The 18,446-nt window shown below is 41.3% G+C and overlaps 1 protein-coding gene across 3 annotated transcripts in view; it reads left to right on the top strand.

The window, feature by feature from the left end:
• The window catches only part of wwc1 (WW and C2 domain containing 1), a 171,429-nt gene that overhangs the window by 97,920 nt on the left and 55,063 nt on the right, over window positions 1–18,446 (top strand). For all 3 annotated transcript variants that reach the window (XR_010976111.1, XM_068043868.1, XM_068043869.1), the window contains exons 12-16: window positions 8,503–8,623; window positions 8,874–8,951; window positions 9,389–9,475; window positions 15,125–15,317; window positions 17,412–17,579. Coding sequence is in view for 2 of the 3 variants with exons in the window: in XM_068043868.1 (XP_067899969.1) it covers window positions 8,503–8,623; window positions 8,874–8,951; window positions 9,389–9,475; window positions 15,125–15,317; window positions 17,412–17,579 (647 nt within the window). In the remaining variant the exon portion in view is untranslated. The remainder of the gene's footprint in view (window positions 1–8,502; window positions 8,624–8,873; window positions 8,952–9,388; window positions 9,476–15,124; window positions 15,318–17,411; window positions 17,580–18,446) is intronic.

Below are 18,446 nucleotides of genomic sequence, written 5' to 3'. Positions count from 1 at the left end.
TTCTCTGCCTCGCTCTCACTGTCTCTAACCTTTTCTTGTTCTCTTTCTGTAAATCTTACCTTCACTCGGTCACTTTCTTTGTCTTTCGATACCTCCAGGATTTTTGGAGCTCTTGCTTTACAAATGTACTTGGTGTCCATCTCTTTTTAAAGTCTAATATGGTGGCAAATATTTACTGGATTGGGGTTGGGTATCAGAACCTAGAGTTATTGTAGTGTGTTCAGATGAAAGGGAAAGTGGCAGTTGGCACTCAGGCAAGATGAAGTAAGTTTGGGGCCTGTGGTTGGCAGTTGAGGAAGCAGACAGCGGATGCTCTGGTTTGGGAAAGGGATTGGTTGGGGACATGAGGGTTGGATCCTGGGATTATGAGTAGGTTTGGGAGACCTGGGATATGAGGCCTGTGAAAGTTGCTGGAATGGCACTGAAAGATGGGAAGATGGGGTCTGTGTGATTTGTCTGAAGATGAGGGTGGTTAACTGTGAAATGTTGAGTTTATCTGGACAGGTGTCCAATGGCAGTGCTGGAATCCGGGAACACTAGGAAAGTCTTGCTGCAGTGGACAAGTTGAGGGTTGGGTGGCTGGCCTTGTGAATGCTTGGTGAGGATTGACGTTTGTGAACACTAGGATCAGTTCCGGGGTCCAGAAGCACTGTAGACTGATTCGATCAGACAATAATTGGCCCCAATTAGTAAGTCTAAACTTTGCAAGAATTCTGAACACTGATCAGTGGTCTGAGACCAGGAGAGGTGAGTGGAATTTGCGGGTCTGTACACTTGAGGGTGCAGGTGACCTTCACCCAGTCTGCCAAGAGCAGAGACGGTAGACATCCTGGAAGAGCAACAGATCCTGGCCACACCAGGATCAATTTACTGCAGTGACCAATTTACTGTAGTCCAGATTCAGATTCAACATACAATTTCATGTTGTTTAATCCAGCAGGAATGAATCGCCATAGCGTGAAATTGACCATAATGGACAGAAAATTGAATGTTTCTGGTTTTTTTTTTAGATTAGAGATACAGCACTGAAACAGGCCCTTCGGCCCACCGATTCTGTGCCGACCATCAACCACCCATTTATACTAATCCTACACTAATCCCATATTCCTACCAAACATCCCCACCTGTCCCTATATTTCCCTACCACCTTCTAGTGACAATTTATAATGGCCAATTTACCTACCAACCTGCAAGTCTTTTGGCTTGTGGGAGGAAACCGGAGCACCCGGAGAAAACCCACGCAGACACAGGGAGAACTTGCAAACTCCACACAGGCAGTACCCGGAATCGAACCCGGGTCCCTGGAGCTGTGAGGCTGCAGTGCTAACCACTGTGCCGCCCCATATAAGTTTAAGCAGGATTCATGGTCATAAGCAGATAAAACTACTTTTCATGAAAATTTAAATCTATGCTATAATTGATAACTATCACAATCAAAACTTTTCATTTTGGTGTTAATACCATGCCAAAACTGCAGAATATGAAAACCTAAAGTGGGCCATGGGTACATTGTAGATGATGTATCCCAAATGAAAGCAAGTCAGGAAGCTTGTCAGACATACTAAAGGTGGCATTTTGATGAGTTTTGTCTTTTTCAGAATGGTTTAACTATTTATGTATTGTTATAAAAATGTTATTTTATAGTTCTAAACTCAGTGAGAAACTTAAGTTGCTGACTAAATGCAATGGAGCAATTTGATTTGTTTTGTGGTGATTTAATCAGTATTATATTTGAACCAATCGGGATCTTTGCCCCACAGGCGCTATGAATGCAGGGTGGATGCTTTCTCAAGTGCTGCAGATGCATTGTTGATGCATGACCTTCAATTGCATTGATTTTAAAACTAGGTTTGCGCTAACCTTGTATTGTGAAGTTTTCTGATTGCACTGAATTATTGTAACCATGCTATTCGTGCAGGTTTTCCTCACTTGAATCCTTCAGTCTGATTAGTTAGTCAGGAAAGCTCGAAGGGCCATATGCCTGCTGCTGCTCCTATGTGTTATGTTCTTAAAATGAGCGATTCAAACGATGTTTGCCTGGGTCTTAATTCAGTATGAAATGCCTAATGTATTGTTTAGCAAAATTAGAGTTCCAACCACATGCTGTCTGATAATCTTTTGATTTGGTTAGGTGGTTTATCAATAGTGACGACAAATGTGCCAATTAGATTTGAGGCTCCAAGAAAATGCTATTAATAAGAATGAAATGTATTCACATGGAAAATCAATGCCGAAATTAGTCATCAGCTTCTCACAACTAAATACTGTATTCTATCAGCTAGAATTAGCTTTTATCTGAGAATCTATAATGGCATGAATGGGTTCCATCAATAAGTAAGTATGGTCCTGGAAATTATGCTTTATAATCAGCTTGTTATTTTCAACGGATTGGTGCCAGAAATTGCTGGAACAAACATTGAAGGTGGCAGGACAGGTTGAGAAAGTGCTTAATAAAGCATACAGGGTCCTGGATGTTATCATAAACCTGTATAAAACACTGGTTCAGCCTCAACTGGGGTATATGTCCAGTTCTGGGTACCACAACCTCAGGAAGAATGTGAAGGCATTAGAGGGAGTGCAGAAATTATTCATGAGAATGGTTCCAGGGATGAGGAATTTCAGTTACGTGGATAGATTGGAGAAGCTAGGGCAGTTTTCCTTGGAAAAGAGAAGATTAAGAGGATATTTGATAGCGGTGTTCCAAAATCATGGGAGGTCTGGACAGAATAGATAGGGAAAAACTGTTCCCACTGGTGGCAGTATCAAGAACCAAATTTTAGATGAGTGGAAAGAAAAGCAATGGCAATATGAGGGAAAACTTTTTAATGCAGACAGTGGTTACGATCTAGAATGCATTGCCTGGGAGTTTGGTGGTGGAGGCAGATTCAATTGAGGCCTTGAAAAGAGAATTGGATAATTATATGAAGAAAATCTTTGCAGGGCTACGGGCAAAGGCAAGGCATTGGGACTAGGTGAGTTGCTCTTGCAGAGAGCTAGCACGGACTCAATGGGCCAAATGACCTCCTGTGCTGTAACCATTCTGTGATTCTATCTATGTTCTTTTGGGGTACAGTAAGGAAAGCCATGGTACTTTTCCACAGGAGAAAGTACAGACTTGTCTTGTACACTTTGTAGCTACAATCATGGTGAGTATCATAAACAGAGGTAAAAGAAATTTTTTTAATGTGTGGCTATGGATCAGAAAATTATTACCCATGTTTGGAATAGCTTTGTTTAATCACTTCACGCAATATTGAAAGTTTTATGAGTTGAAAGGGATTGTTATTCCATGGCATTGGCATAATCACTCTATCATATCCATATCATAGTGTATTAAGTAGCACAATCTTGTTCCCAGGATTAAATCTTGGTTTAAGCTCTCATCTCAAAGCTAATGGATCCTATTTTAAATAAGATGGTGGGACTATGAGATTGGGCTAGCTCAACCCCACTTCAGAGAAGTGACATAGCCAAAGTTCTAGAAAGTAAACAAATCAGACAACAAAAGCAATAAAGATTTAAAAAACAATGACTGCAAATGAACTAAGTTGGGCAAAATTAACCCAAAAATTTAAAAGGAACCCGCTCAAATGATAAAAACAGTTGCTGAGCCTCAGGCTGTAGATTCAGCATGCACTCATTGGGGTAATTGTAACCCCAAAAATTAGTGAGTGGTTGTATATTGTATATAAATTGTGTTTAGTTATATGCTGTTTCTGGGCAATAATTGGGGTTTCATTTGAGCACCAACAACAACTTATATTTATATAGCACCTTTAATGTAATAAAACTTCCCAAGGTAGTTTACAGGAGCAATATAAAACAAAGTATGATACTGAGCCACCATAGGAGATATTAGGTTTGATGACTAAAAGATTGGTCAATGACGTGAGTTTCAAGAAGTGTCTTGAAGGAGGGAAGTGGAGAGGTGTAAGGAGGGTATTCCAGAGCTTGGGGCCTAGGCAACTGATGACTCAGCCACCAATGGTGGAGCGATTAAAATTAGGAGTGTGCAAGAGGCCAGAATTAGAGGAGCACAGATATCTATGGGGTTGGGGGAGATTACAGAGATAAGGATGGGCGAGGCCATGGAGGGATTTGAAAACAAGGATGAGAATTTTAAAATCAAGATGTTGCTTGACTGGGAACCAATGTAGGTCAGCGTGCACAGGGGTGATAGGGAGATGGGACTTGGTGTGAGTTAAGATACAGGCAGCAGAATTTTGGATGACCTCAAGTTTACAGAGGGTAGAATGTCAGAGACCAGGCAAGAGTGCATTGGAATAGTCAAGTCTAGAGGTAATGAAGGCATGAATGATGGTTTCAGCAGCAGATGAACTGAGACGAGGGCAAAGTCAGGCGATGTTAGGGAGGTGGAAATAGGTGGTCCTAGTCATGACATGAATATGAGGTCGGAAGCTCATCTCGGGGTCAAATGCGACAACAAGCTTGCGAACAGACTGGCTGAATCTCAGACTGTTGCCAGGGAGAGGGATGGAGTCAGTAGCTAGGGAATGGAGTTTGGAGCGGGTACTAAAAACTAATGGCTTCAGTCTTCCCAGTATTTAATTGGAGGAAATTTCTGCTCCTCCAGTACTGGATGTTGGATAATTTAGCAACAGTGGAGTCGAGAGAAGTTGTGGTAAGGTAGAGCTGAGTGTCATCATCTTACGTGTGAGAACTACTGCCGTGCTTTCGCCGAGGGGCAGCACGGAAACAAGAAATAGGAAGGAGCAGATATAAAGAGACTGGGAGTAGTTGAGTTTGGAGGTCTCTGCTTGTAATGCTTCACTCTAGATAAATGTTAGACTGAGTAAAGATTGGCTCCAGTTCCAATCTTCACCAATTGGCTTTCTTCAATATAACAGAGTTTGGAGCGTTAAGAAGTTAAAATTAAAAAAAATTGAAAGCTGAACCCAACTCGCCTCAAACCCACCCACATCCGGTTTTAAAGGAGGAGGGGCAGGGTGGGGAGGGTGGTGTTGGTAAGTGAACCACCCGCTGTCAGGAAGCAGTTCTCTCAATAAAATAATTTAATGAGGTGCGTGTCTAAGATTTTTTTCTCTGCTAACTTAAACACTGGCTGGCTGAGCCTAGATGAACCCAGCAGCTGAAGGGAAGTGAGAACAGTTGGATGAAACAGCTAAGTGCCTTTCCAACATTGCTTATGGGCCAGGAGGAACAGGAGTGCTCCCCACACCTTCCGCCCCACCGAGCTAATATGTTAACTTCCCAGCGATTGCCTCCCTGCATCCAGCGTCGTTAACAGTCCCTCTGTGATCTTTTTCCTGCCCCCCTCCCCCTGTTTGCAATCTTCACCACGGGTCCCCAGTGATCTTCTGTCCCTGGATCAGAAAAGGTCACTGCTATTGCAGGAAACTGATTCTAAAAATAGTAATCAGGTCTTGCTGTTAAATTCAGCAGGACCTGTTCTTTTCGGGTTTCTCGATGGCTAAATTACCCCCTCCCTCCCAGCCTCCCCAAAAATATCAAGACCCTTGTCTCCATGTAGGGCAGTTATGAAAACAACTTACTCACATTTATATAGTGTCTTTAATGTAGAATAAAGTCTCAAATGACTTATGGTGTCCTACTTTAAGTAAGCCAGTGAGCCTGCGCTTGCTGCCCTTGTTCTTCTAGGCGGTAGAGTTCACAAGATTGGAAGGTGCTGTCGAAGGAGCCTTGGCAAGTTGCTGCAGTGCTTCTTGTAGATGGTATACACTGCAGCCACTGTGTGCCAGTGATAGAAGGAGTGAATGTTTAAGGTGGTAAATGGAGTGCTGATCAAGCAGGCTGCTTTGTCTTGGATGATGTTGAGCTTCTTGAATGTTGTTGGAGCTGCACTCATCTAGGCGGGAGAGTAATTCATCACACTCCTGACTTATGCCTTGTAGATGGTACACAGGCTTTGGGGAGTCAGGGGATAAGTTACTGTCTGAAAAATTCCCAGTCTCTGACCTGCTCTTGTAGCCACAGTATTATATGGCTGGTCCAGTTAAGTTTCTGGTCAATGGTAACCCCAGGATGTTGATGGTGGGGAATTCAGCGATGGTAATACTGTTGAATGTCAAGGAGAGATGGTTAGATTTTCTCTTGTTGGAGATGGTCATTGTCTGGCACTTGTGTGGTGTGAATGTTGCTTTCCACTATCAGCCAAAGATATTGCTGCACGTGGGCACAGACTGCTTCAGTATCTGAGGAGCTGTGAATGGTACTGAACAATGTGCAATCATCATCGCACATCCCCACTTCTGACCTTATTTTGGAGGGAAGGTCATTGATGAAGCAGCTGAAGATGATTGGGCCTCGGACACTATCCTGAGGAACTCCTGCAGCGATGTCCTGGGCCTGAAAAGTTGGCCATTAACGACCACAGCTATCTTTCTTTGTGCTAGGTATGACTCCAACCAGTGCAGAATTTTCCCTCTGATTCCCATTGATTCCAGTTTTACTAGGGCTTCTTGATGCCACCTTCGGTCAAATGCTGACTTGATGTCGAGGGCATTCATTCTCACCTCACCTCTGGAAATCATCTCTTTTATCAATGTTTGAATCAAGGCTGTAATGAAGTCTGGAGCTGAATGGTCCCGAGGAAGCCCAAACTGAACATCGATGAGTGGGTTATTTCTGAGTAAGTGCTGCTTGATCACACTATCAGTGACCCCTTCCATCACTTTGCTGATGATTGAGAGTAGACTGATGGGGAGGTAATTGACTGGATTGGATTTGTCCTCCTTTTTGTGGACAGGACATAGCTGGGCAATTACCACATGTTTGGGTGGATGCCAGTGTATCTGTACTGGAACAGCTTGGCTAAGGGCACGGCTAGTTCTGGAACACATGTCAGGGCCCATTGCTCGTGCTGTATCCATAGCCTTCAGCTGTTTCTTGATACCACGTGGAGCAAATCGAATTGGCTGAAGACTGGCATCTGTAATGGTGACGACTGCAGGAAGGGCCGAGCTGGATCATCCGGTCAGCATTTCTGACTGAAGATGGTTGCAAATACTTCAGCCTTGTCTTTTGCACTGATATGCTGGGCTGTGCCATCATTGTGGATGGGGATGTTTTTGGAGCCTCCTCCACCAGTTAGTTGTTTAATTGTCCGCCACCATTCATGACTGGATGTGACAGGATTGCAGTGTGGGATTGTTTATGTCTGTAACATGCTGCTTCCGCTGTTTAGCATGCATGTAGTCCTTTGTTGTAGCTTCACCAAGTTGGCACCTCATTTTTAGGTATGCTTGCTGTTGGTGATGGACAATGAAGTCCCCCAACCAGAATACATTCTGTGCTTTTGCTACCCTCAGTGCTTCTTCCAAGTGGTGTTCAACATGGAGGAGCACTGATGCATCATCTGAGAAAGGATGGTGGGTGGTAATCAGCAGGAGCTTTTCTTGCCTATGTTTGACCTTGTGCCATGAGACTTCATGGGGTCTGGAGTCAATATTGAGGACTCGCAGGGCCACTACCTTCAGACTGACTGTATACCACTTGTGCGTCTGCCCTGCTAGTGGGACAGGACATATCCAGAGATGGTGATGGAGGAGCCTGGGACATTGGCTGTAATGTATGGTTATGTCAGGCTGTTGCTTGGCTAGTCAGTGGAACAGCTCTCCCAGTTTTGGCACAAGTCCCCAGATATTAGTTAGGAGGACATTGCGGGGTAGACTGAGCAGGGTGTGCCGGTGATGTTTCCTGTGCCCAGGTCAATGCTGGGTGGTCCATCCGTTCTTTTATTCAGTTTCTCTGTAGTGGTTTGATACAACTGACTGGTTTGCTAGGTCATTTTGGAGGGCATTTAAGAGTCAACCACATTGCTGTGGGTCTGGAGTCACATGTAGGCCAGACCGGATAAGGTTGGCAGATTTCTTCCCCTGAAGGACGTTCGTGAACCAGTTGGTTTTTTACGACAATTTGGTAGTTCCATGATCATTAATAATGAGACCAGGGTTTTATTTCAGATTTATTAAAAACAACGGTTATATAAATGAGAGTTCATGTTTTTAGGAATGCTGGTCATAGACAACCTGAGTGCAGCCACTTAATGTAAATCTCCACTATATTTCCATCATGAATGCAGAGTGCTGTCTCCTGCATGACACTTTTTTCACTGAGAAGGAAGCTTCCTATACCATTGCAAAGGAAATTCTTCACCGAATGCTCGTTCCCAACCCCTCTCTGGTCAGAATTTTGAATCCTACGTACAGTTCCAGGTCTTGACTTCTATTTTCTTAGGTGCTGCGGCCCTTCAGGTCTTAAAACTTTATATCCAGTGTCAGGAGTATACGTGTTCAGTGCCATCCTTTTTCCTCCCTCCCTGTTGATGGACGTGCTGTGTCATTCTAGCATTTTCTCTCTGTTTTAGATTTCCAACATTTGCAGTTTTTTTTCTTTTTCTATCGTAATTCTTCCTAGAAATTAAACAAAATGACTGTAATTCTGTTTAGAAAATTTAAAATGATGTTGATTAATGTTATCTCCTGCTGCTTTTCTTTTTAGATGCAAGCACTCAAACGGAGATGCCTGGACCAATATGCCATCGCAAAATTGCTTGTGTTTCTGCAGCCGTATCAGACGAGTCAGTGGCAGGTGACAGTGGTGTATATGAAGCAGTCAAAAGGTATATAATACATTCTCCAGGCTACTCACATTATTAAAATTGAAAAAAAGATTTTCTTTAGTTCTTTCTCCATGTATACTTGTTAAACTGTGCTTTACTTAATTTTGAAACTTTCCATTTACTGTATTCTATTACCAAATTCCTTCAACAAAATTGATTAGAATCCAAGTACAATTGCTGAAAATTACAAAATAGCTCCTTGACTAATATGTTGTGCAGTGTGTTCTTACATGTTATGTTCTAACTCTAGATCATGTGAGACAGAAGATGTACTTTTTGATGATGAAATTGAAGCACTCGGAGCTTGTCGACTTCAGATGGGAATGAAGTAAGATCTGTAGTCCTCTTAATCTTGTCAAATCTTGTTAAAAATTTATGGCTACTTGAACACTACAATTTTTTATTTTTACAACTGAAAATAACAAATCACCTGTCAAAAGTTCACTTGAATTGTAACCAAAGGAGAAGAATTCTAACGAAAAAAAAATCTATCCTAAGTATCGCTGGGGAGTTAGAAAAGAAGTGGCAGCAAAACAATTGAAATGGGAATTCAGCGAAAAGTTGAAAAAGCTTGAGGCCAAGAGAGAGCCATAATGGCTTTCAGTAAAGTGACCGTATTGCTTTACTTTTTAGCCCTCTAGAATTGAAAAGTGCTTCTTTATACTTCATATTTTATAATGTTTCATTCATTTGCATTATATTTTGCTGAGGTGTTATTACACTTTGCAAAATTTCTTGCTTAACAGTAAGTATCCTTTTTTGCAGGTATGATGATAAAAGCAAAAGATTTGCAATATTTATTATTCAGTTGAGCAATCTAGCAGCACTCTCATTACCACAGAACCGTACATTGTAAGTAGAAAAAAGCCTTGTGATTTTGTTGTGCATGATTTCATCGCCACTTACTATTGTTGCTTTTGTTGCAAATTAAACTTTGCGAGATAGGGTTAAGCTGATTGAAGCACTGACTAAGGTTAGCTGAAAGAATAGTATTTGTGATGACTTTTGGTAAGTGACTTTGTAAAGATGTATATTAAATTTATTTGCTCTCCCATTCCTTTAGACAATGCAGATTGTTGAATGCCAACATTTATTTTCTTTATACTATTATATAGGTTTAGGAATAAGAAATATACTTAAAGTTGTAAAACAAAAGAGTTAAATGTGTGGCCAGGATTCCTCTGGATTCATGTGTCAAAGTGCCCACTAGAGGTGCGCCATCTTAAAATGCATCAGCTACCTTTGGTGGAACAATTACTGAGCTTTAATAGGTTCTGCATATCTTTCACAATGTTACCATAAGATTTGCTGCAGCAGATTAGAGGGCAGAATGATTCCATGCACTTGCATTGAGACAATATTAGTTTCTAATGTAAGGTACAGCCCAAAATTCTGGCTGTGATGCAAACCTGACAAAATTCAACAGTATCCATGCATGAGCAAATAAATTAAAAGCAAAATACCACGGATGCTGGAAATCTGAAATAAAAAGAAGAAATGTTGGAAATACTCAGCAGGTCTGGCAGCATCTGTGGAGAGAGAAACAGAGTTAACGTTTCAGGTCAGTGACCCTTAGTTCTGAAGAAGGGTCACTGACCTGAAACGATAACTCTGCTTCTCTCTCCACAGATGCTGCCAGACCTGCTGTGTATTTCCAGCATTTCTTGTTTTTATATGAGCAAATAAATTGTTTACTGTAGAGAAATTTAAAAATAATTTTGTTGTGCCTTTAAAATTGCTCCCCATTGCCAGAGAAAGCTAACGAAATAAAAGTACTTTCATGTTTTCATATTGTTACGACCGAGGCTGGAGGAGGGCACTGTCTTTCTCTAGTTCCACTTCTCCATGGGTAACAACATATATTGAAATGCCCAGTTACCGATACGGCCAATTATATGCTCTATTTTTATTTCAGAATAAAATCCACCAACCAGGTTTCTTTAATAAACAACAAAATTATCAAGTTATTATGAAACGAGACTTATTCAGTAAAGATGCAAAGCATGAACACACAGATTGAACTATGAAAGTTCCCTTCTAAATTAGCCCAACACTAAAGAAAACATAAAGTTTTCTCTGCAGAGATCTCTACAAAAAAAACAAACTTTGGCCAAATACTTGTTAATTCTTGAAGGAAAAGGATAAGATATGGAATGATATCAGTTGTCCCTTTTCTGGCATCCCAGATACGCGTAAACGGCTGTCACTAGGATCTTTTTTGGAGCAGTTCTCTTAAGGCGACTTCAAGGATTAGTCTGGCAGACATTTTAGGAGAAATGCTGCATCAGTTTCTCTATTTCTTATACTGGATTCTCAGGGTTTCTCAAAGAGGTGGAAAAGGATGAGCTGGGTGCCTCTCTCAGGCTGCAGTCCCAACTGACTCAGAACAATATCCAAAATGAAACCAACTATTGACCACCATAAATCTTGACAGGTCAGTTCTCTGTAAACAACTCTCATCATCCCCAAGGCTCTTGCTGTTTATTTAGCTTAAGGCATGTGACATCCAGGAGGGGTTTGTTTTTAAACAAAATTCCCAAGTCCTTTCAGTGTCCTTTTTAAAAAAAAACACAAAATCCAGCATATATGGAATCTCTTCAAACCCAAATGAATCCATCTCCACAATCTTCAAACACGAGTCCTCAAAAAAAATTTAAAAATGGAAGGACTTTCATAACAATATGGCTTTGTGTTATTGCATCCATCCCGCTGTACCTTAAATTTTGTTAATGTCTTTTAACCCCTGTGTGCCTCCACTTAGCTGCTGCCCCAGTTTGATACGAGGCCTCTTACAAGTATTTTCTGTTGTATTTAATCCAATTTTTTATGCAGTCTGGATTCATATAGATTTAATTTGAAGTCTTTCATGGTGGACTTTGTCAAAAGCCTTCTAAAAGTCCAAATTAACAATGAAATAGATGCTCCATTGTGTCTTGTGAGCAGCACGGATGAGCACAATGCACAGTTTGTGGGGAAGTGATGATAGATGATTGGGATGATTTGCACCCACCATGTAAAAACCATGTTTTGTAGGCAGTGTTCTGGTGCTATTGATAGATTCTTGAAACTTGTTAGTGAGAAGGTCGTTCAATCTTTACAAATTCTGAAAAATGTTTGAAATGTGGCCATGACACCATTTCATGATCTTTAAATGGAAAATTTGACAATATTTGTTCCAAGTTTTTTTAAAAAATGAGCAGCATTATGTGCAAGTCTCAGGTTCCTCCTCATGTTAAGTGTGTAGAAGGACCACCTACCTTAGAGGAGAAATGTGGAGAATTCAATCAGAGGTAAGTAAAATCAATACAAATACATTAGTGGCACAAAATTGTATGACAACAAGTAATATTGCAGAAATAGGCCATGTTGTGTTACTGCCTTTTTCAGCAATAAGGTACCAAACAATCATGAGTTGAAAGGTAATCAAGGAGTGGTTCTTTATTATTAAGTCACAGGTTTACAAGAGAACTCTATAATACACATGTGACTAGATTACTAACATAACTCCAACTGAACTGTCATGTGTTGGTTGATGTCACTTTCTGTGATGATGTGTGAAGTACTCAAGACTGTTAAAGTAGGATCACAACAGGGCCAGAGGCCAGATCGAGAAGCATTTGGAAAGTTAGTAGCAGTTAGTCACAATAGAGCTGGAGACCCAACTTTGGAATGTATTACCAAAGACAACTTTTTGAAATTTAGCTGCGGTTAGGTTGAAGTAGCTGTGCTGACCGCATAGAGGATCTACAGCTTCACCCACAGTACTGATGGATTCGCAAGTGTGAGGGGAACTGTGAGAATGGGTTATTAAGAATGGGAAATTCCAGTAAGTCTGAGCCTCCACACGAGAGGAAACAGTGATAACCAACTGTTGACATTTGGCATTGGAAAATCTCATAGGAAATGCTTGTCGATCTATAATGACATTGAATCATTATGGTACAGGAGGCTATTCCGTCATTGAGTCCATGCCAGCTCTCTGGAGAGCAATCCAATTAGTCCTATTTCCCCGTTCTATCCCCATAGCCTTGCAGGTTTATTTCCCGTAAGGGCCCATCCAATTTTCTTTTGAAATCATTTATTGTCTCCCCTTCCACCACCCGTAGGCAGCGAGTTCCATGTCATTACCACTTGCTGCATAAAGAGATAGGCATATTAGATAGGCTGGCTGTACTTAAAGAGGATAAAGCACCAGGACCAGATGAGATGCATCCAAGGATACTGAGGGAAGTGAGGGTGGAAATCGCAGAGGCACTGGCCATAAATTTTCAGTCTTCCTTAGATTCTGGGGTGGTGCCAGAGGACTGGAGAATTGCAAACGTTACACCCTTGTTTAAAAAAGGGTGTCAAGATAAGCCCAGCAATTACAGTTTAACTTTGGTGGTGGGAAAACTTCGAGAAAAACTAATTCTGGACAAAATCAATAGTTACATGGACAAATGCAAGTTAATTAAGGAAAGCCAGCATAGATTTCTTAAGGGTAAATCATGTTTGACTAACTTGCTGGAGTTTTTTTGAGGAGGTAACAGAGAGGGTTGATAAGGGCAATGCTGTTGATGTGGTGTACATGGACTTTCAAAAGGCATTTGATACAGCGCCACACAACAGACTTGTGAGAAAACTTGTAGCTCATGGAATAAAAGGGACGGTAGCAACATGGATACAAAATTGGCTGAGTGACAGGAAACAAAGAGTAGTGGTTAGTGGATGTTTTCGGGCTGGAGGAAGGGTTAAGGTTTGTATAAGGCACTAGTTCGGTGTCAGTGGAGTTCCCCAGGGATCAGTGTTGGGACCCTTGCTTTTCTTGATATATGTTAATGACCTAGACCTTGGTGTACAGGGCACAATTTCAAAGTTTGCAGATGATATGAAACTTGGAAGCATTGTGAACTGTGAGGTGGATAGTTTAGAATTTCAAAAGGACATAGATAAGTTGGTGGAATGGGCAGACAGGTGGCAGAAGAAGTTTAATGTAGAGAAATGTGAAGTGATTCATTTTGGTAGGAAGAACATGGAGAGACAATAAGAATAAAGGGTACAATTCTAAAGGGGGTGCAGGAGCAGAGGGAACTGGATGTACATGTGCATAAGTCATTGAAGGTGGCAGGACAGGTTGAGAGAATGGTCAATAAAGCATACAGTGTCCTGGGCTTTATTAATAAGGGCATAGAGTACAAGAGCAAGGAAGTTATGTTGAACTTGTATAAGACACTAGTTCGGTCTCAGCTGGAATATTGCATCCAGTCCTGGGCGGCACACTTTAGGAAAGACGTGAGGGCATTGGAGAGAGTACAGAAAAGATTCACGAGAATGGTTCGAGGGATGAAGAATTTCAGTTATGAAGATAGATTGGAGAAGTTAGGACTGTTTTCCTTGGAGAAGGGAAGGCTGAGAGATGATTTGATAGAGGTATTCAAAATCATGAAGGGTCTGGACAGAGTAGATGGAGAGAAACTGTTCCCACTCATGAAAGGATCGAGAACTAGAGGTTTAAAGTATTTGGTAAGAGAAGCAAAAGTGATATGAGGAAAAACTTTTTCACGCAGTGAGTGGTGAAGATCTGTAATGCGCTGGCTGAGAATGTGGTGGAGGCAGGTTCAATTGAAACATTCAGAAGGGAATTGGATGGTTATATGAAAAGGAAGAATGTGCAGGGTTATGGGGAGAAGGCGGGGGAATGGAACTGAGGGAATTGCTCTTTCTGAGAGCTGGTGTGGATATGACGGGCCGAATGGCCTCCTTCTGCACTGTAACGATTCTGTGATTCTGAATGCTCCTGTGAAGTGCCTTGGGATGTTTTACTATGTTAAAGGTGCTAAATAAATGTAAGTTATTGTTTATGGAAGAGACTGAGGAGCTAGAGTAAGGATAACAGGCATTCTTGATGCCTGTTTTTCTTCAGAGGTTGCAGTGCCATTTCTGGGGGAAAAAGAGTAGCATACTTTACCATTATGTATGACCCAATAATTTCAATGAACTGAGAGTGTAACTCATATAATTTTTTTGATCTCTCATTGCGTTGTAGGTGGTAAATCAAGTTCAAATGAAGTCTTCGTATGGTTAGAGGGCAGGGATAAGTGGACTAGGAGACACAGGCATAATTCAGTTCCCATCATCATCATAGATTCTGCCCTTATCTTTGTATTTCCATGATAGCTTTCTACATCCACATCTATAATGGAAGCTGATACTGTAAATTTGTTATACGTTAATTACACCCACCTGGTGATACTACCAAGCCTCCCATCTCCCAGAAACATTGCAGAAGTGTGTCCTTCAGTCCCATTAGGAAATTTTTGAATTTCTCAGGAGTCCAAACCTGGGCCCTCAGTATGAACCCTACATCCACTGAATAGCAGGCTGCTTTGCCTTCTACATGGTATCAAAGCCCATTGATATTCCGTCAAGCTAGGGTCAAAGAAATCCATGCTCTGAAATGCCCTCCCTAAAGCAGGTTGTTTTTATTTATTAGTGCACATGTCCTGATTTTATTTTGTGCAGATATATCCGAGTGGCTGTGCTCCCATGTTCTGAAAATGCAAGCTGTCTCTTCCGCACCAAAGCATTAGTAGCTGCTGAAAGCCTGGCATACAATGAAGTCTTTTGGATCACCATTTCCTTTACTGCTTTGCGTCAGAAGACTCTGCGAATTGATGTTTGTTCGGTGGATAAATCTCATCGAGAAGAGTGTTTGGTTGGTAATTGTGTTAAATGTTAAAAACTCTTCAAATGCATTTTATTTGCTGAAAACTGCAGTTTTGTTTGAACTTGCAGTTAGCCACCTTTGAGTTCTTATTGCAGATCAGCGATAACTCATTTGGCATTTCGGCAGGATAGTCCTTGGACTCCAGCTTTTACCCAATTTCATTTGGGCTAGCAATTGGCCCATTTTTTTCCACAATTCTAAACTGGATTGCTGTTTCCATTTTGTAAATTTTTACTGAACCGTAAATCATATGTCTCACACAGAGCATCTTCCGACAATGTTTCATTTCTTGTAATGCAAGTGCAAATCAGTGAAGAAGGAGGTGATAGCCAAATTAATGAGTTCATCCTATATCGCTGTAATCTTATAGGGAAGATTAAGCATCATTTTCTTGCTCCACATCTACTTCCTGTGAATCTCTGATTTCAGCTGATAGTTTGAGGTAATCCTCATACATTAATAATTACTGTTTAGATTTAACTGTAGGACATGACATATGGGGCTGAATTTTATGAGCCCCTCGACATAGGGGGTCGTGGCAGGGGGGCTCTGTAAAATTCTGCCGGAGCAGCCTGCCTCAACCCCCGACGTCGAGAAGGCCCCGCCGGATATTTGTGGTGGTGGCGAGGTCTCAGTGCGGCCCCCGCCGCCAAGCAGCGGGGCCTTCATCTAAATATTTAAATGAGCATTAATGAAATGCAAAGTAACTCACCCGCCGTTGGCAACCGTCCCACGCAGATTTTATGCTCCAGTGGACGTGACTTGTGCGTTTCCGAACTCCATTGGTGAGACACTGGTGGGGAACGGGGAGGAATAAAATTATCAGGGTGGGAGAGCGGGGACAACACTTTTTATTGGTTGTGGGGATGGCGGGAAGGGATTGAAGGGCAAATGTTAGAAGGTTGGGGGGGGGAAGTTCAGGTCAGGAATAAAATAAGCTGAGTGAATCTAGGGCAATAAAAAGACCATTGGGAGGGGATTTCCTAATTATTTATCAAAAAAAAATTAAGTCTAATACACCTTTAAAAATTTAAATCTTTGCTAAGGGTTTGAAGAAAAATGGTGCTGGCACCTGCGTGGTGGCGCCAGGCGCATTGCCGGGGACGTGGAGGCCGCTCCACCCCCTGCATTTAAATCTGCCCCTGCACGTAATATTGCAGGGACCACTTCCGTGTCAGAAGGCAGCGCAGCACGCTGATAAAATTCAGCCCAAAGGTCTTTGGAAAATTAGTCATAACAGCTAATATTATACTTCGTATTCAGTGGTCGCTTTCCTAGATTTGTAATATTTCGGAGAATGTTGGAAGAATAAGAAAGCTAGATTAATTACCTTAATTCTTCTAACTATTTGCATTCGTTACACACTACAAATTCCATCCATCTCCAAGGACAAATGCCATGCCAGCCTACAGAATAATCTCCACCTCCACCCTTTTCAAGATTTTTGTATATATTTTCTCCATTTCCTTTAATCACACAACTAGTTCAGAAGATAGTTGGTAAAGTCACATTCGTCACCTCATAAAGGTCCAGAATATGATTCTTGGGGATCGTGGTTGTGTAAAGAGGCACTCCCTTATAGGAGGGTCAAATTTTGGAGCAGTTTCACTTGCACTGGAACAGCACTGAATAACAATACTGGAAAGTAACAGTAAGCTGGGTTGCAAACACAGGCGTGTTGGGCAAATGTAGAGTCCCGAGGATCGCACATGAGGCAGTAACGGATTAAAGATGATCTCCTAAAGTTATAGCTGTGCTGCTTACCAGTTGAGCTAGAAGCAGATAAGAAATAACATCTATTCCTCAATTATCCAGTACTCAGATAATCTCAAACGTAGCAAACATTTAGAATCAAACAGGTAACTTCATTGGATGCAGCAGAAATAGGAATGAAGCATTAACTATTAAATAATTGTTTTTTTTTAGGATTTTCTTCATAACAGTTTCACTTATACAATGCATAGTGATGTTGGCATTTACTCTTTTCCAAGCAAAATTTTGGTATCTTATTTCCTGTAACTTTCAAATATATCTTGTGTTACACTCCTCATGCATGAATGACAGTTTATTTAATTTTAACAGGGTGGTGCTCAGATCAGCTTGGCAAATGTGAACAGATCTGGAGAGTGGTCAACACACTGGTACAACCTCCTTAATCTTCATTATCTACAGGAACAAAGCATGAAGCACAATGCACAAAATGAAAATGTTCTTCAATCAGAAACTAAACTCTCCACAACCAAGAAGAAAGTAGGTCATTAATTTAAATCGTTGAAGGACAAGCTATCTGTAACGCTAGTGCAGTGAATTTTCAAATAAGCCTTAAATTTTGAACCTCAAATTGCAATTTTGCCACAGTTCAGATGTTTTCTCAAAGGCAATTTTACCAGTCTCCAGCAGATAACCAATATCAAAGAGGCACAGTAATATAGAGAGATAAAATGAAAAGAATGGAGAGAGATATTTTGATTGAATCTGAACCAATATTTATCCAAGTTCATAGTAAGTCATCTTGTTACCATTTATCAAGTAGTATAGCAACAACAGAGCTACTATTCATTCTTGTAAATCCAAATTTGGGCGCTAGCAGAATGGTAGAGGGTGGGAAATCCAGCGAAAATCAGTTCCATGGTAGCCTGAACCTCCCAGCTGAAGCAAACTGAGCATCATTGTGCTATGGAATAGGGGATAGGGAAGTGCGCTGTGCCATATTCCAGCCAAGGGCATACTGTGGAGAGTCTCCATCAAGCCAAGGAAACCTGGGAGGAACAAGTCATTGAGCAAACATGCAGGTGGGAAGGCATTTAAAAACCCCCACACACTTTAAAGGTAAGTACATTGGATGTTACAACATACACTTGTAAGTTTTTTTCTTCAGCTGGCATTTAGTCTCTCATGTGCTTTGTGTCCAGCTGCTATCACTCATTTATTTTGCTTTGAGCTTCCTTTATCCATACCAGAAGATTTGCCACCAGAAATCTTTCAAGCTGATATGTGCAGAGGAAAAGGGGACCAGGGAAGGATATTAGCAAGTTAGGATACCTGAGAAGTACTCTGGACTTTCCCATCTGCACCCAAAAATCTGCAGAGAAAGGCAGCTTATTTCACTTGGGCAGA

The sequence above is a fragment of the Heterodontus francisci genome, chromosome 12 (genome assembly GCF_036365525.1).
Source record: "Heterodontus francisci isolate sHetFra1 chromosome 12, sHetFra1.hap1, whole genome shotgun sequence".
NCBI classification, from domain to species: Eukaryota; Metazoa; Chordata; class Chondrichthyes; order Heterodontiformes; family Heterodontidae; genus Heterodontus; species Heterodontus francisci.
Note: the sequence above shows the minus strand (reverse complement) of the source record. Positions and strands in the feature narration are given on the sequence as shown.